Source organism: Sciurus vulgaris, assembly GCF_902686455.1.
Source record: "Sciurus vulgaris genome assembly, chromosome: 5".
Taxonomy (NCBI): Eukaryota; Metazoa; Chordata; class Mammalia; order Rodentia; family Sciuridae; genus Sciurus; species Sciurus vulgaris.
The window spans coordinates 171,461,409-171,487,205 of record NC_136465.1 but is presented as its reverse complement, the minus strand read 5'-3'; the positions used below and the strand labels follow the sequence as shown (position 1 = coordinate 171,487,205).

Sequence of the window (25,797 nt, the reverse complement as noted above, 5' to 3'; positions counted from 1 at the left end):
CGCAGATGGCGAAGTCTGGTGGGAATTCTGTCCAGTGACTTCAGAGAGTGCGCTTGGCTATGTTGTTTTAAGAACCAGCCCAAAGTTCCTGTCACTTGGAAGCCTGGGCCAAGTCAGCCAGTGGGCTCTCATCTCTCAGCAGTGCAATGGGGTAAGGTCTCCAGGTTGCCCCTGTCCTTTAATGTCAGCAGAGTAGCTGTGAGGCCCCAAGGCTGAGGCTGGGTGTGCTGTGCTCAGCAGGAGTCCAGAGGTCTTAAGATGAGTCCAGTATCACCCCTCAGAGTCCAGTATCACCCACACCCCTCTCCCTTCCAGGCAGAAGTTTATGGTGTGATCACTTAAGAAAATAATGGGAGTGGTTTGGTATGAGTGGTTCACGCCCATAATCCTAACAACTCCCAGTCACTTGGAAGGCCGAGGCAGGAGGATCACAAGTTTGAGACCAGCCTCAGCAACTGTCTCAAAGTAGAATTAAAAAGGGTTGGGCATGTGGCTCAATGGTAGAGTACCCCTGGGTTCAATTCCCAGTACTTGGGGGGAGGAAGAAAGGCAACCTGCCAGATCCCATGCATCCCCCCATCTTGGGGTCCATGACTGCACTGAGAAAGGGGAGCCATGGAAGCCCCTTCACCAGGGGAGCAAAAGGGACCTGCTGCACCAGGCACCAAGGCCTAGGGCTAGGTATGCGGGGACAAGAGCCCCTCACCACGGGGGTTCCTGTCCCCAGTATGAAAGGGTTGGGCCCCAGTGGGACCCCTGTCCCACCAGCACATGCTGGGCAGTCTGCAGGGCCTGGTGCAGAGCAGACTGGGCAGCCTCTGTGTGCTACTCTGGGTCCAGGGAGCAAGGCCACCCTGGTCTCGAAGAGGTGCCAGCACTGGCCATTCACGGGCGCTGGGCCTTGTGTCTATGAGCCAGGATGAAGTATTTGGGGGAAATATAAAAACGCTTGGGTCACTTGGTGCCACTCTGGGGCACTGCAGAGCTAAATTCTGCATCTCCTCCCTTATCTCCAAGACCTAGATAGTGCCACTTAATCAGAGTGCGGGAGAAGACACGTGAGGTGACGTCGGGGAAGACGTGAGGGGTTCAGAGTGTCTTTGCTTCCCTCCTCCCCTTTCCCATGTTTATTCATTTAATTTGCAATGGTAGACAAAGATGGTGATTTACAACCCAGATCTTTTAAGGAAGCGTTCCTGGCTCTGGTGTTCCACTTTGCAGCCATGCTTACAGAGCTATTATTAGATTTGTCACCGTCTTTTTTTTAAGAACTTGCCACCAGTCTTTATATAGACACCTCCCTTTTTGAGTTCCTTAATATAGATACCTTCTCCAGTTTTGAGTTTTTAATCAGTTCTTGGTCGGTGTGTTGGGACGTTGCTATGTAAGAAAACAGGAATGTGAGGGTTCTGTGTGGGCGCCGCCTAGAGCAGGAGCTGGCGGCTTATGGAGACAGAGGATGCCGGCCTGGAGGGAAGCCAGGCCCAGGCGGGAAGGGAGTGAGCAGCAGGCCAGGAGCCTCTGGGTCGCAGGGTCAGGCCTTATGCTGGCCCGCTCAGGCCAGGGTAGCCTCCCCTGTGTCACTGCGTTCTGGTTCAGATATCAGCTTGTGGACTTGGAAGGGACCCTGGGAGGATGTCATCTGAGCTGACTCGGGGTTCAGGTCAAGTTGGTGATCGAGGCTTGGGTTTGGGCCACCCCTGGGCCTGGCAGCAGAGATCCTCTGGGGCCCGGTGGACCTGCACGGGGCAGGTGGTGGAGCAGGGATTCGAGCTCCAGCCCGCTTCTTCCACAGCGTCCACTCTGCGGCGTTCCTGGATTTCCTCAGCTGTCAGCTGTCCTCGAGTTCATGGTCTGGGCAGAGTTAGGCTTCCTGGTCGCTGGCTGGCTGGCACTGATCAGCCTGTCAACAGGGGGCAGCACTACAAAAGGCCATAGGCTGTCCTGTTTCTCACAGTTGTAGAGTCTGGGAAGGCAGGATCGAGGCCTTGGGAAGGCCCACATCTAGCTCACGGGCAGTAGTCTTCTCACGGTGTCCTCATGGGCGAAAGGGGTCTCTCTTGGATCTCTTTTTTATTTCATTTTGGTACTGGAATGGAACCCAGGGGTGCTTACCACTGAGCCACATCCCCAGCCTTCTTTTGAATTTTTATTTTTAATATAGATTTTAGTTATTGAACCTTCATTTTGTTCATTAATCTTTACGTGGTGCTGAGAATCGAACCCAGTGCCTCACACGTGCCAGGCGAGCACTCTACCACTGAGCCACAGCTCCAGCCCTTATTTTTGATTCTGAGACAGGGTCTCACTGAGTTGCTCACAGCCTTGCTAAGTTGCTGAGGCTGGCCACAAACTTTCGGTCTTCCAGTCTTAGCCTCTCAAACTGCTGGGCCTGGCTTTGGGGTACTTTTTAATGTGAAATTGTTTATTTATTACCAGGGACACCAAAGTCACCACTGGAAGCTCTGCCTGAGACCTGTTTCCTTTCTAGAAAGACATTTCTTCCACTGAGAAGCCTCCCTGTGTCCTACACCTTCAGCTTTCCTTTCCCATCCAGGATTTTTCCTGATGCCACTCTCCATAACTTTGTTATTCTTTGCTTTCTCTGTGAGGCATCTCAAATTCCTTTTGAAATAAGAAATGAAATCAGTAGATAATAAAAGTGAACAACAGCAGGATGTGGTGGTGCACACCTATAATCCCAGTGACTTGGGAGGCTGAGGCAGGAGGATGGAGAGTTCAAGGCCAACCTCAGCAACTTAGTGAGACCCTGTCTCAAAATAAAAAATAAAAAGGGCTGGAGAGGGTGGGGTTGTGGCTCAGTGGTAGAGCGCTTGCCCGGCATGTGTGAGGCCCTGGGTTCGATTCTCAGCACCTCATATAAATAAGTAAATAAATAAAATAAAGGCCCATTGACAACTAAAAATATACAAAAAAAAAGGCTGGGGATGTGCCTCAGTGGTAGAACACTCCTGGGTTCAATCCCTGGAACCTGAGTGAATAAATAGTAAAATTCAGCAGCGTAGGTAGCCTGGGTGCTGCATTTGGTGCCGGGGGTTCAGTGGGTCTTGCCTCGTCGATCAGAGAACAACCACACGTGGCAGAGTGGTGAGGCGCGCAGCGGGGGAAGCACGGGCCAGCCTTGAGCAGGGGGACTTACAAGGTCGCAGTTTGGAGGTGGGTGCTCTGGGGCAGAGCACTTGCCTGCAGTGAGGCCCTGGGTTCCAGCCCCAGCGTTGGAAAAATAGGCAGTTTAAAGGTACAGAAATTGGAAGAAGCCATTACGTTTCCACAACAGCACAGCTTGTGGTGAGGACTGGGTGTCGGCCATTAGGAGAACGGGGGAGAAATGGCTAAGAAAGAGTGAGGAGTGACCTGATCAATGGTGAGATTTCACCCCCTGTTGCAAGCGCCATAGAACAGCCCGGGCCCTCAGTGAGCCTGTGTTCTATCTGGGGCGGTGGTGACAGCTAATAGGTAATACGATTAAATATAGTTGGTGAGACGGAGTCAGATGTCATGAGTGTCCTGGAAAAAAGTAAAGCAGAGGGGTCGTGCATGCTGCTGGGGGAGGGCCATCATGTTTGAGCAGGTGGATGGAGCCACACGGCTGGGCAGAGAGAGGGGCTGTGCAAAGGCCCTGTGACAGGAGCTGGGGTGGCGTGTTCAAGAGACCAGTGGAGCTGGAGCTGGGTGTTGAGGTGAGAGGAGATCAGAGAGGTATGCAGGCCCTTGGGGTGGCCTTGTGGACCCGCGACTCATGAGAGCACGTCAGCTGGGAGTGTGGAGGGCTTTGGCAGAGGAAGGGCCTGGTCTGGCTAGGGTCTCAGAAGGCTCAGTGACTGCCATCTGTGGCTTGGACTGTGGGGCCAGGGCAGAGCTGGGGCCTGGCTGGGGTCGGCGGGTATACAGAGCAGGGAGGTTCTTCCCGGTGCTGCCACTCACCCAGGGTTTCTTCTCTCTAGGCTGCTGTCCCGCTCCAAGGGCTTCCCTAGAGAGCCTCCTGCTGCTGGGCACCATGACAGTAAGGGGGGCTGCGCTGGCCCCAGGTCCAGTGTCGCCTACAACTGCGGCAGCTTCACCCAGTGTCTCCGTGACCCCTGAGGGCAGCCCCACGGCCATGGAACAACCTGTGTTCCTGATGACCACCGCTGCTCAGGCCATCTCTGGCTTCTTCGTGTGGACGGCCCTGCTCATCACCTGCCACCAGGTACCCAGCTTGTCTGGGGGCCCTCAAGAGGGATCCTGAGAGGTTTCTAGTTTCAACAGAATGTGCCTTAGGCAGGCCAGGCTAGGCTGCAGTAGCCTGGCAACGCTGGATTCTCAGGCCTCGCCCGATTGAGATGGTTTTCTGCTCATGTCCCAGCTCAGGTGTGGTTCTGGGGCTCCAGTGTCAGCTGCTTCAAGGCGTCCTCCTTCTGACTGCCGGGGGCAATGGAGTGTGGGAGGCACCTGGATACGCCCCCTCAACACGGAAATGATGCTTGTCCCTTCTGCTCACCTATCACTGGCTGAAACTGGTCTGGTGTCCAGCCTAAGCTGCAGGGAGTCTGCAGACACGGGGACCCCTCACAGAGAGAAGCTTGAGAGCCCGAGAGCTGGGGGGGCGGGGAGCTGGCTGGGTCTGTGCAAGTTGGTGGTAGGGCAGGGAAGGAAGTCAAGTCTCCCGTTTGTTGTGCCCTTGGCCCCAGAGGAGGCTAGAGTGGGCTGGATGGGCCCGGGCGGCTGGGGACAAGGTTGCCAGCTGCCCAGTGAGAGGATGAGGAGGGGCTGCTCACCTCCCCTGTGAGCCCTTCTCCAACTGTCCCTTTCAGACCCTGTGCATCCAAGGCAAGTGGCTTAGCAGATGGAATCTTTTTTTTTCTTTTCCTCCTCAGTTGGGCCAGGAGTGATGTCCTGATAGCCAGAACAAGACACTTGGGCTGTGGGACTGCAGGTTGGGCTGGAGCAATTCCCGGCCACTGTGTGCAGCTTTTACCTTCCCTGTTGTCATTTCCTAATTTCCGGCCGGCAGAGTGCCTCAGTTTAACAGATGGGGATGGGGCATGGTGGACATGTGCTGGCCACTTAGCCAGGAAGTGCACGTCCCCTGCGGTGGGGCTGCCTCTGCCCCACCCTCTCCACCATCAGCTAAGGAAAGGGGCAGGGTGTCCCCAGCCTGTGGCTCAGCGTTGCTGCTGGGAGACCCCAGAGGCTGGCCTCTGGGGAGGGGACACAGTGTCCTGGGGAGCTTGCAGTGTGTGGATTCTGGCCTTGTCCTTGATGCTGCCGTGTTCCTGAGTGCAGTCTCACAGTCCCCTCTACCTGCAAGAGTGGCCTGTGAGCCCCTCTGCACGTGCCCTGCCAGCTTTACGCAGCCCCTGTGGTGTGACTCTTACGATGGAAGTCTTGTCACCCATATTATAGAGGCCTCTGAGACTCTGAGTAGGTGACCTGCATCAGGTCGTGCAAGGAGGAAGGGCAGAGCCAGAAGTGGAGACTCGTTCCTGTCCCCGTCAGGAACAGGAGGACGAGGGTTGGCAGGGGTGTGAGGTGGGGACAGTGGGATCTTGGCTGACCTGGCGCTTCTGCCCGCAGATCTACATGCACCTGCGCTGCTACAGCCGCCCCAACGAGCAGCGCTACATCGTGCGCATCCTCTTCATCGTCCCCATCTACGCCCTCGACTCCTGGCTCAGCCTCCTGTTCTTCACCAACGACCAGTACTACGTGTACTTTGGCACCGTCCGCGACTGCTACGAGGGTGAGGACGGGCGGGCAGGGTCGCCAGGGCCCCACGCAGGCTGGGGCACTGGCCCTCCTGAGCGCTGCTCTTGACCTACCCCTTGCTTCCTTACCCACTTTGGGGCGCCATGGCCAGCACGCAAAGGGCAGCACGTGCGTGGACACACTTCACTGTGGGGCTCCCAAAACCTTGGCAGATGCCTGAAGAGGGGACCTTGCCTGCGTCTCGCTTCTCAGTCTCCAGGTGGGGTGGGCAGCACGTGGGGGGTCCATTTGTGCATAGAAACCTCAGGCAACCCCAGGAACAGTGGGCAGGGGTCAACCCAGCGACCTGTGGCACCTTGGTGGCACAGCCGGGCCTCCATTCCTGTGCCTTAGTTTGGAGGATTTTGTCCTGGAGGTGCTCTGGCGTGCTCCTGTCCTGGGCCTCGGTTCTGTACCTCCTGCCTTGACTTCAGCCTTGGCCCATGCTCTGGGCTGTGAGGAGGAAAAGCCAGTCCTCGCCCTCCTGGCCCCTAAATAGTCACAACAGAGACGCGCAGATTGCTATCACTGGGAGAGGGGAGTTGTCCTACCAGACCAGGAAGTCATGGGGGCATCTGGGGGCTTGATCTTGGCCAGAGAGAGGTGAGTGGCTGGAGAGGGGTTGTGCTGGGAGGGAGGGACAGGCAGGCATGATCCTGCAGGCTGCAGAGAAGTTTAAAAAACACGACACACTGGAGACCACAGGGTAGAATGGTCTCCACATGGAGACTGGGTGAGGAGGGCAAGACCAGAGGCCCCGAGACAGGTCACGGTCCAGTGGTGCCCAGATGTGGCTGTGCGTAGGCCAGCTGGGATGGAGAGAGGGCTCCGGGTTCAGGATGCCTGCTCTGGCACCGCTGCCTTCCCTCCTGGGGCTGTGCAGGTGGCTCCTGGCTCCGCCCCGTGCTTGCCCTGCTGGCTTGGGGTGAGTAACCAGGGTGGTTTCCGTGTGTGCAGGCAGTGGGTTCAGCTGTGCCCAGCAGTTGCTTTGCTGGCCCTGGAAGGGTTGCTGTGACCCTGGGCTCTGTGACTGTTGGGGTGCAGCATGCTCAGCCTCAAGCAACTGGAGCCTCCCCTGCTCTGTCCACGTGGAGCCTGTGAGTCCCCAGGACTCACAGGGCACAGGAGGTGGAGCTGCCTAACACTGCACCCTCCCTTCTGGGATAGAACCCAAGGCCTCACACCTGCTGAGCATGTGCTCTACACGAGCCGCCCCCAGCCCACCCCATGATGTTTAAACAAAGAAGGGTCCTTATGAGCTGGCGGGGCCTCATTGCTGCTCAGTGCTTCTGCCCTGTGCTTCTAGGAGAGATAAGGCATGTGGGGCCCACCCTCAGCTGGACCTGGGCTCCTGCTGTAGCGCTTGATGTTGCTGGAGTCCCCGGGGGGAACCTCCGGGACTGGAGCAGGGCTGAGAGTCCTTGTCCCTTCGGGTGCCAGATTCGCATGGGTACCACCCACCGGGTTCCCTGAGAAGCAAAGACTGTTCCTGCCACATCGACTAGAGCAGGCCCCCTCCTGGGCTGGGCCCTGAGACGGGTGTTTAGCAGAAGGCAGGGCACAGGCAGAGCCTCTGCTCGGCCCTCGCTCTGTGCCTCAGAGGTGGTGGCAGATGGTCTGTGGGCACCCCACTAGGGCAGCCTCTTTGTCCGCCTCTCCCACCCCCCACCCTGCTGCCTGCCCTGACCTCGTCCCAGCCCGGGAAGCCCGGGAAGCCCGGGAAGCCCGCTGCCCCGTGCAGCATTCCCTAGCAACACTATTGTCCCAGCTTGGGCTCTCCCAGGGAGCTTACCACCAGCAGGCAGCTGCCTGGAGTTCACCAGTTAGTGTCTGAGCGGAGAGCCTGGCCTGGCCTCACCTGTCCCTCCTGCACGCCACACAGGTCTCTGCCCACCCCATCCTCTGTCTGTAGCTGCCCCTTAGAACTCACACCCCGCTGCTCGTTTGCTCCCCTTCTACCCCTTTTCTCAGTGCCCCTGCCTGAGGAGGGGCCCGGGCCAAAGAACCCTTACCCCAGCCAGCCTCTGCAGACCGGCACAGAACAAAACAGCTGCTTAAAACCGTGCTAAAAGTCCATTTTCATTAAAGTCAGACGAGTGTGGTTGAAAGTCAGAACTGCCTCATCTCCTCCTCACATCCAGGTTTACAGCATTCCAACTGTTGTGTTCTAGGATGACCCAAAAGTGCGCTGTTGTTTCTGGATTTTCCAACTCCCCCCCCCCCCCCTCCGCGGTGGTGGTCCCTCCTCCGTGGCAGTCTTGCCTTAGGCACCCCCGCCCCCGCACATTTGCTTTCCCATCCTCACCTTTGCAGAGTGACTGTGGGATTTTTCAGTCTGCATCCAGCATTTGCTTATTCTGCATCTGAAGTTGTCCAAAGCTGAGCCTCACAGTGTCCCAAGAGCCTTTTGGTTTTCCCTTGTAACTCTGGTTTTGCTCTGGGTCTGCTTGTCCTGCTTCTTAGTTTGCTGAGCGTTCTCTGTCTACCACTCACTCACTCCCAAGTGCCTCCATCGGGTTTTTTAAAACCAGCCCTGCCTTGTGTGTCGTCAGGCACGTGAACTGTGGCTCTGGACCTTTGGGGCCGCCTCTAGCACTGCCCTGGGGCTGTCACTCCCCCTCTTTCTGGGACATCTGTTTGCTTCTGTGCTCTGTCACCTCTTTCCTGCATGCATTTGTCCCTCGTTTTTGGTTTGCTCTCTGGTTTGAATGCATCTTCTACAAGCTTCCGGAGGAAGAGGACACTTGGGAGTTCCCTTTTTTGAAATCCGAAAGTATCTTTATTATATTATTTTGTGTGTTCCATTTGAAAGGAATACAATGCAAAATTGGAGCTGGGCATGGTGATACACTCCTTGTGATCCCAGCCACTCAGGAAGATCTCAAGTTCAAGGCCAGTCTTGTCAATTTAGGGAGACCCTGTCTCAAAAATAAATAAGTAAGTAAGTACTGGGGGTGTAGCTGAGTGGTAGAAGGCCCCTGGGTTCAATCTCCAGTATGGAAAAGAAAAAAAAAATCTTGGAAATCATTCTCTCTTTGAATTTTGAAGTGTATTTTAGCTTCTGGTGTTTTTGTTTTGTTTTCGGTATAGGGGATTGAACCCAAGGGCACTTTGCCACTGAGCTACATCCCAGCCCTTTTTATTTTGCAATTTTTTTTATTTAGAGACAGGGTCTTACTATGTTGCTGAGGCTGGCTATGAACTCAGGATACTCCTGCCTCAGCCTCCTGAGCTGCTGGGATTATAGGTGTGCCACCATGCTGGTTTCTTCCCTGTTCTTTTTTAGAGCCCCTTATTCCTGGAATGAGACGGATTATTCCTCTGCTGTCTCTGGGGGTGTTCATTGCAGTTTCCTGCTGTTCCCTGCATCACCTGTCTCCTGAGCTCTTTCATCGGGCTACTTTCGCCTTTGACCTTTGCGTTAGAAGCCCTCCTCAGGTCTGTGGCCTGGCTGTTCTGTATTTGAGGATGAATCATCTGATCGCTGGGACTGCTGATGGGATGACAGACCACGTGCCATTTTTATGTGGCAGTGGGGCAGTTACCACTTCAGGCTTTTTGATTCTGGGCCTGTTTCCCCAGAAAAATACTGCTCTCATCTGCTTGGAAGGAAACAGGACAGACGGAGTTCTGAGTGCAGAGAAGGACCTTTGGGGCCACCTCAGTCTTCTTGTCCAGGCCCGGTTGTCCTCTTCTGCACATCTCCCATACCTGACCTCAGCTGGGCCAAGTTCTGTCTCAGTCCCTCTAGAAAGCAGCATCCGATAGTTCTGTGGGGACCTGGGCCAGTTTCCAGTGCCCCTCTCCACAAACCCGAAGCTGCTCTCACGTCCTCCCCTTCCCAGGCCAGTGACACCCACATGTCATCCAGAGCTTCTGTTGATGTCTATCACCAATGGCCCCTGTGGCCGGTCTTCTTCCTTGAGGGTCTACCCCGCCCCTTGTTCTCATTTCTGCGGTGCTTTGGGGAGGAGGTGTGGGGTGTTTGTGACCCCGCGTTGGTAGCATAGGTAGCTTGTCCTCTGCTTGCTCTATGGCCCTGTCCGGCGAGAGCCGTACTTCTCACAGCCCTGCGTGCAGCACTGCTAGGGGCACTGGGTGACAGAGGCAGGACAGGAGCCCCCACATTTGCTCTTGGACTGTGATTGGGTGGGGAGTAACCCCTAAGGGGAGCTGAGGCGGACATGCGCCTGCTGTGGTCGCCCTCTGCGGCCTGCTTGCCACCAGTGTTTCTTGGCACGTACGGTTTCACCCCGTGTTTGTCGCACTTGGGCTCATGCTCACCTCCCGGTACCCAACAGAGTGCATCCGTCATTCCACTAAGCACACTGGACACAGGCCCTCAGTGGGCAGCAGACGTGCCCAAGATGATCCTGGGAGTAACCGCCCAGGGCGTCTGGATCCTGGGAGCTGCTCTGAGCCAGACTCAGTGAAGGAGGGACGGGACCGGCTTCTCCCCTAGAGAAGTAGGAACTCTTGGTAGGGAAAGAGATTTGATTTGTTTTATTTTATTTTTTACTACTTTTCAAAATTTCTTATTAGTGCCTTATAATTATACACAGTCAGGATTCATCCCGTCGTGTTTGTACAGGCACGTGACACACTTTGATCAGGAGGCAGAGAGACCCTGTGGTGTGAGAGGAACAGGTAGAGAACGACACTTCGCTCACCCTGTTCAGGGTTAGACAAACTGAGCTTCTTGGCAGCTGGCACAGAGTGAGCCATCTCCCAGGTAGAGAGAGCAGTGGCTGAACACAGCTGGGGCCCAGGCGCAGGCCCCAAAAGAGCCAAGGGTGGGTGTGCTGCCAGCAGGATACTGGTTGGTAGTAGCTCCAGCTGGCCGAGGCTCTGCCGGGTACAGCCAAGGAGGACGAGAAGGCAGTGGATCTGGGTAGGGGAAGGCTTTCAGAAGTGTCTGTGGAACAGATCAGGAACTGCATTCGGGTTAGTGAGCAGCAGGGATGGGATTGGCAGAGGACAGAGGTCACGGGGGAGGGCAGTGCTGCTGTTGGAGCAACGCAGAGTCTGGGCATTTGCATGGGGCAGGTGTCCTGCTCACCGTGGGGAGGCACCCGGTACCTGTCACCTGCCACTGGAAGGGGTGGGTCAGGAGTGTCTGAGAGCCCCGTGTTCCCGGCAGAGGTTCCTGTCCGCCTGGTCAGGATGCAGTCCTCCAGGCTTGTCTGCTGAGATCTGGAACCTGGAAGGCCCCACGGTTTCCAGATCACCAGTGTGTCTGTGAAGCAGACAGCTTGGCCTTGAGGTCAGCTGGGCCATCGGGGTCCTGCACGCAGTGGGTGGCACACAGTTGGTGCCCACGAGTGTTCACTGAACACATGGACCGATGTGCCTGCAGCTGCTGCAGGAAAGCCTGGCGGGTCCTTGGTGGCAGTTCTCTCTCAGGCCCTGTTGCAGTCGCTGGTTAGCTGCTGCTCCAGCTGGGAGCACGGTTTTCTCTTGGACTACAACTTCCTGCCCAGGCTACACCAGGCTTGAAAAGTTGCCCGTGAAGACAGGAAGCCTTGGATCTTGGTTGGAAGGGACCCCCTTACACTGTGTGCGAGAGGCCCCTGCCTGACTCCTGCTCCTGCCGGCGGGAGGGTGCAGCTTCCTGGAGACTGCCTGTTAGAGATGTTCTCTTCCACTGGGCGCAGGGGCTCACACTCCTTGTAATCCCAGGAGCGTCACAAGTTCAAGGCCAGCCTCAGCCATTTAGTGAGGCCCCTGTCTCAAAATCAAAACTGAAAAAGGTCTGGGATGCAGGTCTGGTGAAGCACCTCTGGATTCAACCCCCAGTAGTAAGTAAGTAAGCAAATAGATAAATAAATAAATATTTCCCATTAAGCTTAAATCCTTCTGGGATCTGCCCTGGGCCCATATAAGGCTTGTTTGACCTTGGGGACAAGGTACTTGTCACTTACATGAAAAGAATGACCCCACATATTCTCTCCAGCCTTCAAGACTGCAGTCCAGTCCTTGTTTCTGTCCTGGGCTTTGTCTCCTGACTGCGTGTGTTTGTCTCTGGCTTAGAATTTGCTGTCTAAATGGAGCAGAAGGTTGCAGCTGATGGCCCAGAAAAGAATAGAGAGGGAGAGAGAAACAGGCCTGAACTGTGTGTCCCTTGTCACTGATACGTTTCCGGGGCCTTGCACAGAGCCTGTGCAGGGCTGTGGCGAGTATTTAAGGAGGCACAGGGCCGTTTTGTACCTCGGGAGCCTCTCCAGGGACTAGAACTGCAACCACGGTCTGAAGGGTGTTTGGACAACAAGCCTGCTGCCTGAGCACATGGCTCCTGGTTGAGTCTTAGCTTCTCTCCTGTGTCCAGGGCCGCTGCATCATTGCACTGTCTTTCGAGTGTTTGTGGAGGGTCCCATTTTAGGCACCATTGCTGGAGTGTTGGGGATGGTGTTCTGTGCAGTTCCTTCATTTCCTCGGAAGGGGATGGATTTGTCCAGATGGCCAGTGGGCCTTGGTTTGGGCTGGTTGAATCATAGCTGAGAAAACTGTAGTGTCTCCTTTCTCCAAGAATCAGTGAGTCTGTTATTGAGTCACTAATGATTCTTTAAAGGAAATTGTCGGCAGATTGGTGCTTCACAGACTGGCTGGCCCTGGAGCACCATTGAAAGGTCAAGAGTCCTGAGCTGAGAGATTTGTGAAATTCAGTGGTTCTCGCCAGCTGCGGGCAGAGCTGGCTACCATCAGGTGGCCCCACCCTGGCCTTAGGAGGGTGCTGTGCACCTTGTGACACAGGAAGGGACCTGAGCTCAGTGATAAGCTCCTCTCGGGAGCAGACTGCAGGGATGGCCTTGCCTGAGAGGGACCAGATGACCCCAGGCCCCGTGGCTTTTCTTGAGGGTCCACGCTGGGGACCCTCAGCCCGCCCGAGGACGTGCTCTGCAGCTGTGCCCTGGTGGCCACTCGGGGTTGGAACTCAGTTCCGACCTGCAAGGGATCAACAGCCTGGGAGAGCACCAGGCGTCACCTGATCCACCCCAGAGCCCTGCCTCACACCCTGAGGAAGCCGTTTCCTAGCTGCCACGAGAAGACCGAGGCTCAGAATGCTGGAGAAACTCACCTGAGGCCACATGGCCCCTCATTGGTGGCAGTGTTCTCCTGAGCCAGGCAGTCTGGCCCAGCGTCTGTGGGTCTTTCCCTGTACTGTCCTGCTTCATCCTGGAGGATCAGACAGGTCAGCGATCAGTGGCATGAGCATGGGACAGGCCAGGAGGTGACATCTCAGCTGGATCTGAGGCATGTCCTGGGAGCGTTAGGAGTGGTTTTATATGTATTGCACTTGCTATGGCTGAATCAGTAAAACTGTTCAAACTACCAAAACATTAGTGTAAAGCAGCCATTATTTTTGTTCACAGACATTTTGGATCTGGGATTAGACAGGGCTGAATGGGGTTAGCTTGTCCCCTCTCTGAGACATCTGGCCTTAGCAGAACTCAGGCTCGGGCTGAGTCAGAGGCAGGCTCATCCATCTGCCTATGATGGGTGCTGACGGCCACTGAGGGCCTCTCTCTGGGCTCTGGAGGGCCCGATGCACTCATCACAGCATGGTGGTGGCCAAGGCCAGGCTTCTCGAAGGAGAGCCCGAGGAAAGAGGCCTTTTCTAACTTCCATACCACATGTCACGTAATGCCACTCCCACTGTGGTCACCTGGGTCCACCCAGATGTGGTGAGTGGGACCAAGACCCCCCTTCTCCGTGGAGGAGTGTCAGCATCTTGAGGTTTGGCTGCCTTTGGAAAACGCCAGCTGTCGCCGTGTAGCTGGACCCCCCTCAGAGTGGACATGTCTGTTCCATGGCTTTGTGTGATTCTGGACAAAGGTTATCAACAGGGGGACAACAGATTTGACTTGCTACCTGCCCTTCTCCCCCTGCCCTCTAAGTCCGTGTCAGAGAAGAGTGATCTGGAGTCTCCACCAGACATCCTGAACTGCCTCTAGTCCTGGCGTACGGCCTAGGGTCCTCAACCCCACCAAGGGGTGTCTGGTTCGTGGCAGCCCACCCGCCACACTGTGTGGAGTCTTTCAATTCTCACAGCACCTGTTGATGCAGGCACCGTTATCCTAACAGTGGATGAGGAAACGCAGGCCCAGAGGGACCCACCCCGCTGACCGCATGCAGACCTGTGTTGCAGGCCCTTTGGTCTGTGTGTGGTCACAGTAAGTGCTATGGGCTGTGTTTATGCAGAGCGCTTCCTGGAGTCTGGAGCCTTGGATAGATTAGAGCCACTGGGATGGCATAAAGGGCCCCAAATATATTCCTTTCCACCTTGCTGAAGGGCTTCTGCCTAAAAACATATCGCCAGTGTTCCGCCTGCCTCAGTCAAGGGGCAAGTGTTCGAGTGTTTCTTCATTCCTGGTGTGTGCTAAGCCTTGAGCAAGGGTAGGCTCCCTTTCTGGAGTCATGGGCCTGTGAGGCTGGGCAGTAACTACTTACTTCCTCTCTCTCTCTCTCTCTCTCTCTCTCTCTCACTGTTGAGATTTTCCGCATTTATTTATTTTATTTATTTTCTGCATCACCATCAGTGGGTCACAGCATGATTAGGTGTGGCTAAGTCTTGTATCATTTCAGGAAAACAGCATTTTTTTTCCATGCTGGGGATCAACCTAGGGTCTCAAGCGTGCTAGGCGCATGCTTGGCTGCACCCCAGCCTGCAAAGCGTTTTGAGTGATGTGGTGTCCCGTGCAGAACTGCAGTATTTGTTCATGGCGTCAGCAGCTCCTGGTCTTAGGAGTGACCTGTGCCAGTGGGTAATCATGCCCACCGTAGGAAATTCTAGGAAGTGTCTATGATTTGTTTGCGTGGAGGGAGCGTGAGCCTCCATGATGGTCCTCAGAGACTTCGGAGCTGGGCTTGGGGTCCTGGGGTGCAGAAGCAGCCCCAGGCAGTGGGAGCCGAGAGTACAAAGGCGTGGCGGGGTGAGGACCTGCTCTGGGTGAGTGGCACTCAGTGCTGCTGGGAAGTGTGGGGGCAGGCAGGACCCCCTCGCCTCTGAAAGACCTCAAGTGCCAGGCTGGGCGGCACCAGTGCCTTGGGCACTGTGCTGCAGTGGGGGAAGGAGCCCTCCAGCTGCCCTTGTCCTCCTGCCCCTTGGTCTAGCCCTTGGCCACCGTGGTCCCGTCTCTGCAGGCCCTCCTGCTGCTCTTCTCGCTCTCCTTCCTCGGTGCAGCCACCTCTGTGAGCTGCCAGCCAGGCGCAGCCTCGGGTCAGCTGCCCCACGGAGCCCTGGCAGCCCATCACTGTATCTGCGGCCTCGCATCTTTACCTAATTCTCCGGTGCCCTCACTCACCCGTGCAGATTTTGGGTCTCTGGTGATGTTGCGCTGTGTCCTGCTTCAGAAGGAGCTGACTGAGCTTCCCAGGTTGGCACCGTGGCCAGCGCGGCTGTCCTGTGCGGTTACAGTTTGCAGAGCTGTGCGTGCAGCAGGCCCGACTGGAAGGAGGCCCTACCTCCCTCTGGATGAGAGTGTCCCAGCATCATTGTCTTGTTGTGAAATTGTGATACACAAATAGACAGGTGAATAAAACAGAGATAACTAGCAAGCAGCACCATCACACCCCAGGACGTGCACACGCCGGCCCTGCCGCCCGGCACCCTGCCCTCTGCTTCCCTGTGCCGTCCTGGGTGTGTGGTTCTTGCTTCTGTGCCTTCCTTTGGGGCATCGGCACAGCGTAGGTGCTGCTTCAACGCCGGGACAGATTGCACCCAAGTGGACGCGACGGGTGCGGCCTGGCGCCCTCCTTTTCTGTTGCTGTGTAATTTCACCAGCTGCTTGCCCATTCTGCTGGGCTGAGTGGCTTTCTGGACACTTTCCACAGCCTTGGTCATCTATAACTTCCTGAGCCTGTGCTACGAATACCTCGGGGGAGAAAGCGCCATCATGTCGGAGATCCGAGGCAAGCCCATCGAGTGAGTATGGTCTCCCTGGAGCCCCGTGCCCGGCCTGGCCTCCTTCGGGCCATCCGGTGTCGGCTGGGCACACACCTCTCTGCCCCGCCCCTGGTCTGCTGTGCCTCTCCCGCACTCCTGAGCCACCTGTTCGTTGGGACTCTGGGCAGGTCTCACGGCTCGCTCTCCCTTCTTCCTGTCGCTGCTCCTCTCTTCTCTCTGGTGGTCTTAATCCCGTGCTTTCTGTGTTGGTTTGCCGGCCAAGGGCCCAGGCAGCCCTCTTCCCTCACTACTGGGCTCCCACAAGGCTGGGCTGTGCCTCCCTGAGGGTTTACGCTGCCCTGCTCTGCACCCCAGCTTGTCCGATGGGGAGAGTGGCTTCCCAGCCGCGCCTCCCCCGCTCACCGCCCTCTGCGCTTCTCTCCAGGTCCAGCTGTGTGTACGGCACCTGCTGCCTCTGGGGGAAGACCTACTCCATTGGATTCCTGCGGTTCTGCAAACAGGTGTGTGTGTGTAGCAGCCGCCTGGGTCAGGAGGAGCAGGCCGGGCACCAGAGGCCAGGCCTGTGCTCTGGAGGGAGGCCCCTGCTGGAGGCGGCCCTGGGCCCTGCCTGTAGATTCCTGCCAGGCGTCCAGCTCTAGCCCTAAACGGTTCCGGAGGTGCTGGGTGAGTAGCTTGTGTTCAGATGGCAGTGACCTGAGTCCTGGGTTTTCTGGTACAGCTTTGGATAAGAAGAGGAGGTGGTCTCAAGCTCTTGCTCATTTTGACCAAGTTTTGATGTGTGTGAGGCTCGAGAATCTCAGTGTGAATCTCTTCATCCATTGTGGCGGCTCAGGAGGATACTGGCATTAAAGACACATGACAGACAGGCCTGTGTGGTCTCTCTGCTCTCTTCTGAATTACCAGGTGGCAGTCCAGTGGCTTCTGGTTTTCTTGACACCCTCCCTGTGGTCCAGAGTAGCCTGAATGGAGGCATGGGGTGGTGTCCTTCGTGCTAGGCCTAGGTCTCCAACTATTGGAATTTGACTTCCAGCTTCTCAGACTGTGACCTCAGATAATTTACTTAACCTCTCTGTGCTTTAGTTTGCTCCTCTGTAAGGTAGACATAATGACACTTATCTACAGGGATGATGGTAACGAACAGGTGAGGTAATGGATTTTGCCTTAACACAGTGCTGGCTCATTCAGGGAGGCTGAGTCTTCATGGCCTGGACCTGGTCTGTACAGGGCCTCTGCCTGTCCCTCTAGCATCACCCAGAAGTCCCAGGGAAAATGAAACCCACAGCCGAGTCGCTGGGGCCTGCCTAAGAGCTGGGGCTTCTGCACGCTTCCGTGCAGGGTCCAGGGCTCCCAGCGTGGCGTTCCACAAAGCTTCCACCCTGTCGTGCCAGGTCTGCAGCTCAGCTTCCAGATCTCCCTTCCCTAACGTGTCTCTGAACCCAGATTCTGACCACAAGGACTGCAGGGAAGGGTGCAGGGAAGGAGCCAGAGCTGTCCGGCCCGGGTGGGACATTCCGAGCCCTTGTTCTCGACTGCTGGGGTGCCCAGGTTCCAGGCCCGGCTGTGATTCAGCCCCGTTGGAGGTTCTGTCGTCCACACTGCATTTTAAGTCATTCCCCAGCCTGCGTGCTTGGACGCTGTGCTGTTGATCCGGGCGGTGGTGGGGAGGGGTAGTGATGAGAAAGAACCGGGGAAGCCTCTCGTCCCTGCCCATGGCCAGTGTGCCCGCAGTCTGGCCCCAGAGCCACGAGGGGCCCCGGGCACCCTGCGACAGAGCCCAGTGTCTGAATCTTCTCCAGTGCTTGTTAAGAGTAGGTTCCCGGACCAGCCACCCCCACTGGCCTGACTGACAGGTGTGCAGTGTGCCCGGCCTGGCCAGCATGCAAGCTTCCAGGTGACTCCAACATCCAGCCTGGCCTGGGAACCAGCCCTGACCCAGGTGTGCTGGGCAGTGCTCTGGGCCTGCTGGCTCAGTTTCCAGTGCTGCCGCTGACGCTGGCTTCTCTGTGCCTCGGCTTCCTTTCTGTGACTGGGGCGGTGGTCTCACATCACAGGGGAGCACCACCCAGCAACTCCCTATGGGCGTTTGGGGGGGACCAGTCTCCCCTTTCCCAGAGGGCGTGGGTCCCACTTCCTCTGGACCAGGTTCAGGCCCAGAAGAGTCCTGTGGGGTTTGCTGCCAGCTCTGATTTGGCAGCCCCAGTGCGAGCCGCCCGGGCCCTCAGGCCTGATGGACCCTGGGGCCAGGAGCCGGGTTCTGCAGCTGCTCCTTCTGCCCGTCTCCTTGCACCCCTTGGAGCCTCCCTAGCTCAGCCTCGCTGACCAGAGCTCCAGCCACCCACACAAGGGGCCCGAGACTCAGGTCGACTTGCTCAGGAGCGTGGCAATTCTCACGGTTCTGGGGTGCAGTGGGTTCCCTGGGTCTGTGGCCTGTGTGAGTTGTGGAAGCAGAGGGCACTGCTAAGCTCTCGGGGGCTCCCAGAGGTTTCTGAGTGGCCTGGAGGGTGCCCCTCCAGGAAGACCCCCACCCCCAGCAGTGACCCTGCATCGTGGGGGCTGGTCACATCCCTTTTTCCAGGAAGGCAGCATTCCGGTCAAGTGACTGTGAGCCACTGCAGCCAGTAGCCAGCCGGCCCGTGCTCGGCTCTGCTTGCAGGGCTGGGTGCCTCGTCTCCTCCCTGCTCCAGCCCCCGCTTCATGGAAACCCTGGCCTGGGGCCCAGTGTGTGGGACCGTAAACCAGCCAGGGGTGGACACAGAGACTGGAGGGAGCCCCCAACGGCCTGCGCCCCCTGCGGCCAGTTCCCGAGCACCTAAGCTCCCGTCTGCCCGGTCCCACGGCCCGCTGCCCCTGCTGTTTCTCCCAGGGCTGGTTCTCTGCACCTGTCCACTCTGCCACCCCTGTTGTCTCTGGCCACCTTCCTGATGGCTCCTCATTGTCCTCGAGGCTCCCCTGGCCTGCCCTCCCCAGCACCCATCTCACAGCTGTGTGTTGTCGTTGTCTCTTGCTTATTCTGCCTCTGCAGATAGCATTCCCCTTGGGGACCCGTGTGGGGCCTTCCCCTCTGTCCCCAGCATTCAGCACAGGCTGCCCGAGGAGGGGTCTGCACACATTCACCCTCCGCCACCTGCTCCTCTCCCCACAGGCCACGCTGCAGTTCTGTGTGGTGAAGCCGCTGATGGCCGTCAGCACCGTGATCCTCCAGGCCTTCGGCAAGTACCGGGACGGGGACTTTGAGTAAGCAGTGTGTCGTCCCTTGGGGCGTGTGGGTGGAGTGTGATACCCTGGTCCCAGCAAGGTGGCTCTGCCCTTCCTGGGTTTCGCAGGCTCGTGCCCACAGCTGCTGAGCCCAGACCTGGCCCCCCCTTGCCCTTGGCCTGACGCTGGCCCAGGACTGAGCCTGCCGCTGCAGTTGTGTCCAGGCAGGCTGCACGGCCTCCCGGCCAGCGAGCACTCTGCAGGTGGGGGTGAGGGAGGGACCCGAGAGGCCAGCCCGAGCCCCAGGTGTGAGTGGTCCACTCTTTCACCTGGGGTTAGTGAAGGTGGCCGCAAGCCTGGCCCTGTGCTTGGCAGTGCTTCCCACACACTGCTGTGACCCATGCCATGGCCCCACCCAGGCAGGTGAGCAAACCTGGTCAGAGAGGCTGTACCTTGACCCACAGCAAGCTCCGGGTCAGCCCCTTCAACACCGTTGTCCGACTGTCAGGCTGTGGCCTCTAGCATGACCCTGGTTTTCCTGCCAGTGCGCTCCATCAGCAGTGGGCTCCAGAGCTGGGACAGTGTGGGCATAGCAGAGAGGGCGGGCTGACCGGCTCTGTGGATGCCAGCCCTGTCCCCACACTAGATGTGTGCCCTCGACTGCTGTCCCCTCCCTCCCGCAGCTCACCGCACTGAGGAGGGGGTCTGGGGGGCACGTGTGGCAGGGCAGGGTTGGTTCCAGCCGGAACGTGTCCATTCTGCAGCGTCACCAGTGGCTACCTTTACGTGACCATCATCTACAACATCTCCGTCAGCCTGGCGCTCTACGCCCTCTTCCTCTTCTACTTCGCCACCCGGGAGCTGCTCAGCCCCTACAGCCCTGTGCTCAAGTTCTTCATGGTCAAGTCTGTCATCTTTCTCTCCTTCTGGCAAGGTCAGCCTCCTTCTAGCCTCAAGAGGCCCCCGTCCTGAGCCCCTTTCCACCCTCCCTCTGCTTTGTGTCCCAGGCCTGTGGAGCTCAGGCCACAGGGCGTCCTAGGTGGTCCCAGCCTGGAGCTCAGGGGGCCTCAACCCATGGGGCCCTTTCTAGGGCAAAGGCCTGTGCCCTTAGGGGCTTTTCAGAGCTTTTGGGGAAGCTCCGGCAGAGCTAGTTCATGGATGGTCCCCCCGGGGACCCCACCTAATTCATGTCCCAGTTTAGGTGCCTGGCAAGGAGCTGGGAGAGTGGACTTTCTGGAGGCCTTGGTCTTGTGTCACCAACCCTATCCTTACCACCCCAGTGGGGCTCAAGGGTGTCCGGGGGGTGCATGGAGGAGGGGCCTGGGTCTCCGCTGGGCCAGATAGCGCCTCCCCTCCAGGCATGCTGCTGGCCATCCTGGAGAAGTGTGGCGCCATCCCCAAGATCCACTCGGCCCGCGTGTCAGTGGGCGAGGGCACCGTGGCCGCCGGCTACCAGGACTTCATCATCTGCGTGGAGATGTTCTTCGCGGCCCTGGCACTGCGGCATGCCTTCACCTACAAGGCCTACGCCGACAAGAGGCTGGACGCGCAAGGTAGGCCCTGGCGGGAGGAGCAGAGTTCCAGAGTCCCCGCCACCCTCCAGCACTGCTGATGTGGTCCTGGTGCTCGGCCCGCCTGTCCCTTGCAGCAGGTCCCAGTGTGGAGACAGGGATGGCGTGGAGAGTTGGGGGGGGGGAGACGGATGAGTGGGCAGCCAGGCCCTGCCTCTGCTCTTCCGCTTCCATTCTCTCAGATGCCTTTAAAGACAGAACGTCACGCCGAGGTCACCTGCAGGCGCAGTCAGCGCCGAGGGCTTCGGCAGCTCCTTTCACACCCGGCGCCTGCGTGGCCCTGCGTGGCTGTGCCGGGAAGGCCTGGAGCCCTGTAACCCCTTGCCCGGCCCCACCCTCGGAGCCTCTGCTGCTGCCTGGACACACAGTGGGCTGGGAGGACAGGGACTTATTCCCGGAGGAGGAAGAGGAGGCCTGGAGTGCCAGAGCTGACCCACCAGGGGGAGGCGGGAGGGCAGGGAGAGGGGGCCTCCCCCAGCACCTCGGCCTGGGCGCCGTGCTGCCAGCTCCCTTCCCCATGCCTCCCGGGCCTCTGCGCTTTCTGCAGGCCTGTGTGAGTGGTGTGGAGGTCACGGTGACCACAGCCAGAGCCCCTTGGCCCAGGCCCTCCCCTGTTGCTGCCCTGCTCGGAAGGAGCCTCGAGTCTCCGCTGCTGGGTTTTGTCCTGCAGGCACACCTGCTGGCTGTGCCCTCGATCACTCTTCTTTGCTCACGCTGTCGACCTTCTGCCAGCTGAGGCTTGTCAGCTGGTTCCCACCTATTTCCCTCCAGGCCCCATGGGAAGGAGCTTACAAACGGCCACCCAGCACTGAGGGCCATGTCCCTCAGACGGTGTCTGGCAGAGCCTGTATCCATGGGGATGGTATCCTTGGGCCTGGAGCCTGGGACCGTCCCCAGAGCTGACGGGGGAGCCAGCAGAGGTTCCCTGCTGCCAACCTGGCCGTCTTCCCGCACCGACCCCTCAGACACTCCCACCCAGCAGGCAGTAGCCTGACTGGCCGAGCAGCCAGACCAGCACGACCTTCTGGTCCAGGCCCGCAGCCCAGCCTCTGACCAAGGTGCCCAGCCCCTCTCATCCTAGGCTGGGCAAAAGCCAGCTCTGCCGTGCAGTCCTCCAGAGCCTCGGGTGTGTGAAGTCACACACTTCTCACTTCTTGGGCGGCTCTGGTCAGCCTGGGAGAAGGTAGAACAGGGACAGCACAGCCAGGGTGTCCCTGAGCGTGTGAGCACCATGGGAAGAGTTATCCCTAGGCAGACGTCCCCCTCAGGCCCCGGGGGACAGCGGGACAGCCGAGGTGCCTGGTGCCTGGGTGGGGGTGTTGGCCAGGGCCTAGCTGGGCGTGTCGTTCACTCAGCTGTCTCTTGTCTTCTCTACCTCCGGCTTCTCTCCCCGCCCCTTTGCCTTGCATTTGCCCCGGGTTTGGCCGTGGGCAGTGCCAACATACGGCCCTTACGGTAGGTCCCACTCTTGTCTGCACGTCTGTCCTGCACGTCAGTTCTGGTCACTGTCACCAGCATGCCTCTCTGTGGCTCCTCTGTGTCCCCTCCCCTCCCCATAGGCGCCCTGGGTGGGGGAGCCCGAACACCTGCCTGCCAAGGCCTCTCCTCCCGCGTTTGTCTCATCTCCTGTTGTTCTGGAATACACCCTGCTTGGTTCGGGGCATGGTGCCCACTGCTGCGGCAGCAGGGCATTTAGTGATATTTCCATGGCAGGAGATGTGGAGGGTGGAGAGATGCAGGTCTGAATTTGGGTTGAGTTGGGTTCGTCCTTCACACCTTGGCATGGTGGCCTGGGCCATTGCTCCTCTCTGGGCCTGTGGGGACTCATCATTAGAGGGGATAGGAAGAAGCATGTCTTCTCAAAAGGGAAGCCAGTGGGCCAGCCTGGTCCCCTCCCCACAGAGGAACGCTCCCCGGGTGGGACGTGGGCCTGGCTCCTGCCTGCAGCTCACCAGTCTGTCGGGTCCTCTCCTGCCCACCCGCCTGGCTTCCCCGGTGGCGGTGGTGTGTCTGTTCTCCCTCTGGCACGTGGCCAGCTGCCCGATGCCCTGGCTGCTGCTGCTCCTGCTCGCCAGGCAGCGGAGCTGCTTCTCGCCTGCCCCTTCTCACATCTCGGGCCCATTCTTTGCCCGGGAGGAAAGGACTGCTGGCAGCCGTAGAGCGGGGGTCTGCTGCAGGGCAAGGGCAGGGCTGAGCCACCTTCCTCCTGCCTCCCGCAGGCCGCTGTGCCCCCATGAAGAGCATCTCCAGCAGCCTCAAGGAGACCATGAACCCGCACGACATCGTGCAGGACGCCATCCACAACTTCTCCCCCGCCTACCAGCAGTACACGCAGCAGTCCACCCTGGAGCCCGGGCCCGCCTGGCGCAGTGGTGCCCACAGCCTCTCGCGCTCCCACAGCCTCAGTGGAGCCCGCGACAACGAGAAGACTCTGCTGCTCAGCTCCGATGACGAGTTCTAGGTGTGGGCGCCTGGGCCAGGGGCGGGCCATGCAGTCCTCGGCCTCACTGCAGGGCCCGGAGGCCGCGCAGCTTTGGCGTTGCCCTTTATTTATTGGACCAGAAACACTCACATATCGCTTTCAGAGAAACAGCCAGACGCCGTCTGTCTGGAGGACATTTCAGGCTCTCCCATGAGCCTTCAGGAATATTTATACGTGGCTAACCCTGCCCTGCCTGGGCCAGGGCAGAGGACACTGGGAGAGCTCCCATACGCCTGCTGCCCGCCCTGTGGTGGGGGCACCTGGGACCAGCCGCGCCCAGGCCTAAGTGCTTGTGTGTGGACCAGCGGCTGCGCCTCCTGGGCCCCTCCTGCAGGAGGCGCTCATGCCGAGGTGGTGGCCCAGAGCAGCACACGCCGGGCCCTGCCTGCCTGCCTGCTCGGCCCTGCCTGGGGAGAGCTCTTCCCCGGCTCTTCCCTGCCTGCTTCCTCGTGTTCACCTTTGTCTGATGCTAGATTTGCCTCAACCTGGGCAGGAGGAGGGAACGAGGATGTTCTGTGGCCCTGCTCCTGTCCCAGGCCCGCCTGGCGTGCTGCAAGGATCAGAGCCAGACACCAGGAGCCGTGGGTACCTCTAGGAAGGGTGCTCCGGTGCCTTGGAGCCCTTCTGGTGAAGCAGGGGCCTGCCTGTGGGCCCCTGTGTGTCCCTGCTTCTGCCCATCTCCTTCTGCCCCTTCCTCCTGGCCTGATGAGGACAGCCAGCAGCCTGCCCTGCCCTCTCACTTGGTCCTGCTTTTGATGGAGCCGCGGGCGGAGCCCTGCTTCCTGGCTGCTCCACAGCTGGGCCCAGTCCTCCCCAGAGCGAGCAGTCAGGACCTTTGCTGCGTCTCCCTGCGGCTTCTCCCTCCTGTTCAGGAGAAGGGTCTGTGTCTCCACGTTCCAGACCAGCTTCGGGGGAGGACAGTAGGGATGGCCATGTAGGGGGGAGCCAGGAGGTGGAGGAGTGGTCCCGGACTCCTCCCCAGGGTCTCTGTCCACACGGGGCCTGGTGTTTTGCCTCATCTGGCCCCAGCCCATCTCTTCTGTGCCTTAGTCACATACAAAAGCCCTCTCCTCAGCCCACATCTGCCCCAGACACCCCCTGGGGACTCCTTACTAAGCTGCTGGCACTCAGGATCTGCAGTGCCGGGCCGAGTGCCCTTGAACAGGCCTTAGGAGTGACCAGGGACCTCCAGTTCCTGTCTTTGCCCTCCACACCCGTGTCCCCAGGCCAGGGTCCCCAGGCGGCCTGGGCTTTTGCCAGTGAGTCTTAGGAAGAGCCTCGTGGCATGTTTGTGTGCGCAGGGTGTCCTGGTGTGTGAAACCCAGGTAATACTTGGGTCTGGAGTAGCGTAGCCTTGATCCAGTGAGGGAGGAGAGCCCCCTGTCAGGTGGCACTTGCCAGAAGCTCTTTTGGTCACTCCTGGAATGAACAGGCTCCTGCCCCTGAATCAATGAGAGGGTCTGGGTAGGGCAGCTGGTTCCAGCAACCTTCCTGACCTCCTTCCTCCCGACTGGCGCAAAGGCCTGCCCTGGGCACCTGTCTGGGTGGGTGGCAGCTGGCAGGTGCAGACTATCCAAGGGGCGGCTCTGGCTCCTCCTGCGTTTGCCTCCATGAGTCTGCCTCCCGGACACGCTTCCCTCCTTCCAGGCCAAAGCGTGGGCTGATCCCTGCCCACTTGGTTCTCCTGCTCGGCACGCTTACCCTCTAGCATGGTGGACAGAGCTGAGGGAGCCGAGTGACAGGGAACTAGCGTCCCTGGGGACATGGAACGGGAACATGTTCCCGGCTGCCGCATCCCCTTCCCCTTCCTAGGATGCATAACATACCTTGTCTTTTTTTATTATTATTTTCCAGATAGAGTAGCCCTTTGTATATAAAAATACTTGAAAATTAATTGTATGATGTATGAGAAGACAGAGTCCCTAGTTTTGTATCTCGTCGTATGACTGCCGTGAGCTCCACTGAAAGCCGCTCTATTTTGGTCTCTGTGACATTTTAAATGCGTGACAGAAGTGAGCAAATAAAGTGAGGAAGAAATATATATATGAGATAATATAGATTGTATTGAAATCCCTCCTGCCTGCCGCTTCTGTTCCCGCCTGCTTCCTGCCCCTCCTCCTGGGTGGGTGGGGTGTCCTCCTTGTCCTTGTTGAGTGATGCCTAGGTGATGGGAGGGGAGTCACATTGCCAGAGGCTAAAATCAGCATCCAGGTCCCCTCTGGGCTAAGTGTTCCCCCTCCCCAGCCAGCTGGTCACAAGGAGCTCAGCCTCCCAGTGCCATGGAGGCTGGGCCAGGGGGTAAGGCCTGTCCCTGTTTTGTCAGTACGCTGGCAGCCCCTCTGCAGGGACTTCATCCAGCTCCCTGTGGCCTCCACCCTGGGACCCTGGGGGCCAGCAGGCTGAGGCAGGGGTCCTGTCTAGGGGCACCTTCCACTACGCAACATTCCTTTCTGGGGCCCAGCCTCCAGCTGACAGGAGCTCTCAGGAATGCAGCGTGTGGGTGGGGGAAATCCCAGCCCGCCTGGAACCTCCCGGTAACAGCCACCGGCCCTTCCCAGTGCTGCCAGTGCTCAGCACATCTAGGACCTGGCAGAGCCCCAGCCCGAGGAGCCGCGAGAGCTTGCGGACCCAGCTAAGCCCTGTGGCTGGCCCTTTCCCAGCCCCGCTGTCTCCCTGGCGGCAGCTTGCAGCCCTCATCCAGCCCCGCGTGCGCCCTGAGCACCTGCAGCTGGCCTTGCCCCTCCCAGGCCCCGGGCTCTTTGTGCCTGCGCCCGGTAACACCTTCACTCTACAGATGGAAACTCAGCCTAGGAAAGTCCCTCAGGACGGGAGTCAAAGTGACTCCCCTGACCCTACAACCAGTCCACTCCCCTCCTCAGGGGGCCCTAGGCACCCTG

General features: G+C 58.5%; 1 protein-coding gene across 2 annotated transcripts; it reads left to right on the top strand.

Annotated features, from left to right (window-relative positions):
- The first annotated feature begins 3,168 nt into the window (after positions 1-3,168).
- Positions 3,169-24,973, top strand: TMEM184B (transmembrane protein 184B). 2 transcript variants are annotated; one of them, XM_079140734.1, is made up of 9 exons: positions 3,169-4,210; positions 5,578-5,743; positions 15,580-15,670; positions 16,077-16,152; positions 18,795-18,886; positions 19,612-19,781; positions 20,206-20,400; positions 21,853-21,873; positions 22,638-24,973. In XM_079140734.1, the coding sequence occupies exons 1-9, from the start codon at positions 3,761-3,763 to the stop codon at positions 22,877-22,879; spliced, it is 1,503 nt and encodes a 500-aa protein (XP_078996860.1). In that variant the 5' UTR covers positions 3,169-3,760; the 3' UTR covers positions 22,880-24,973. The 2 variants fall into 2 exon arrangements, with proteins under 2 accessions (XP_078996860.1, XP_078996861.1); XM_079140735.1 differs by lacking the exon at positions 21,853-21,873 and having other exon boundaries at positions 3,174-4,210.
- The last annotated feature ends 824 nt before the right edge of the window (positions 24,974-25,797 follow it).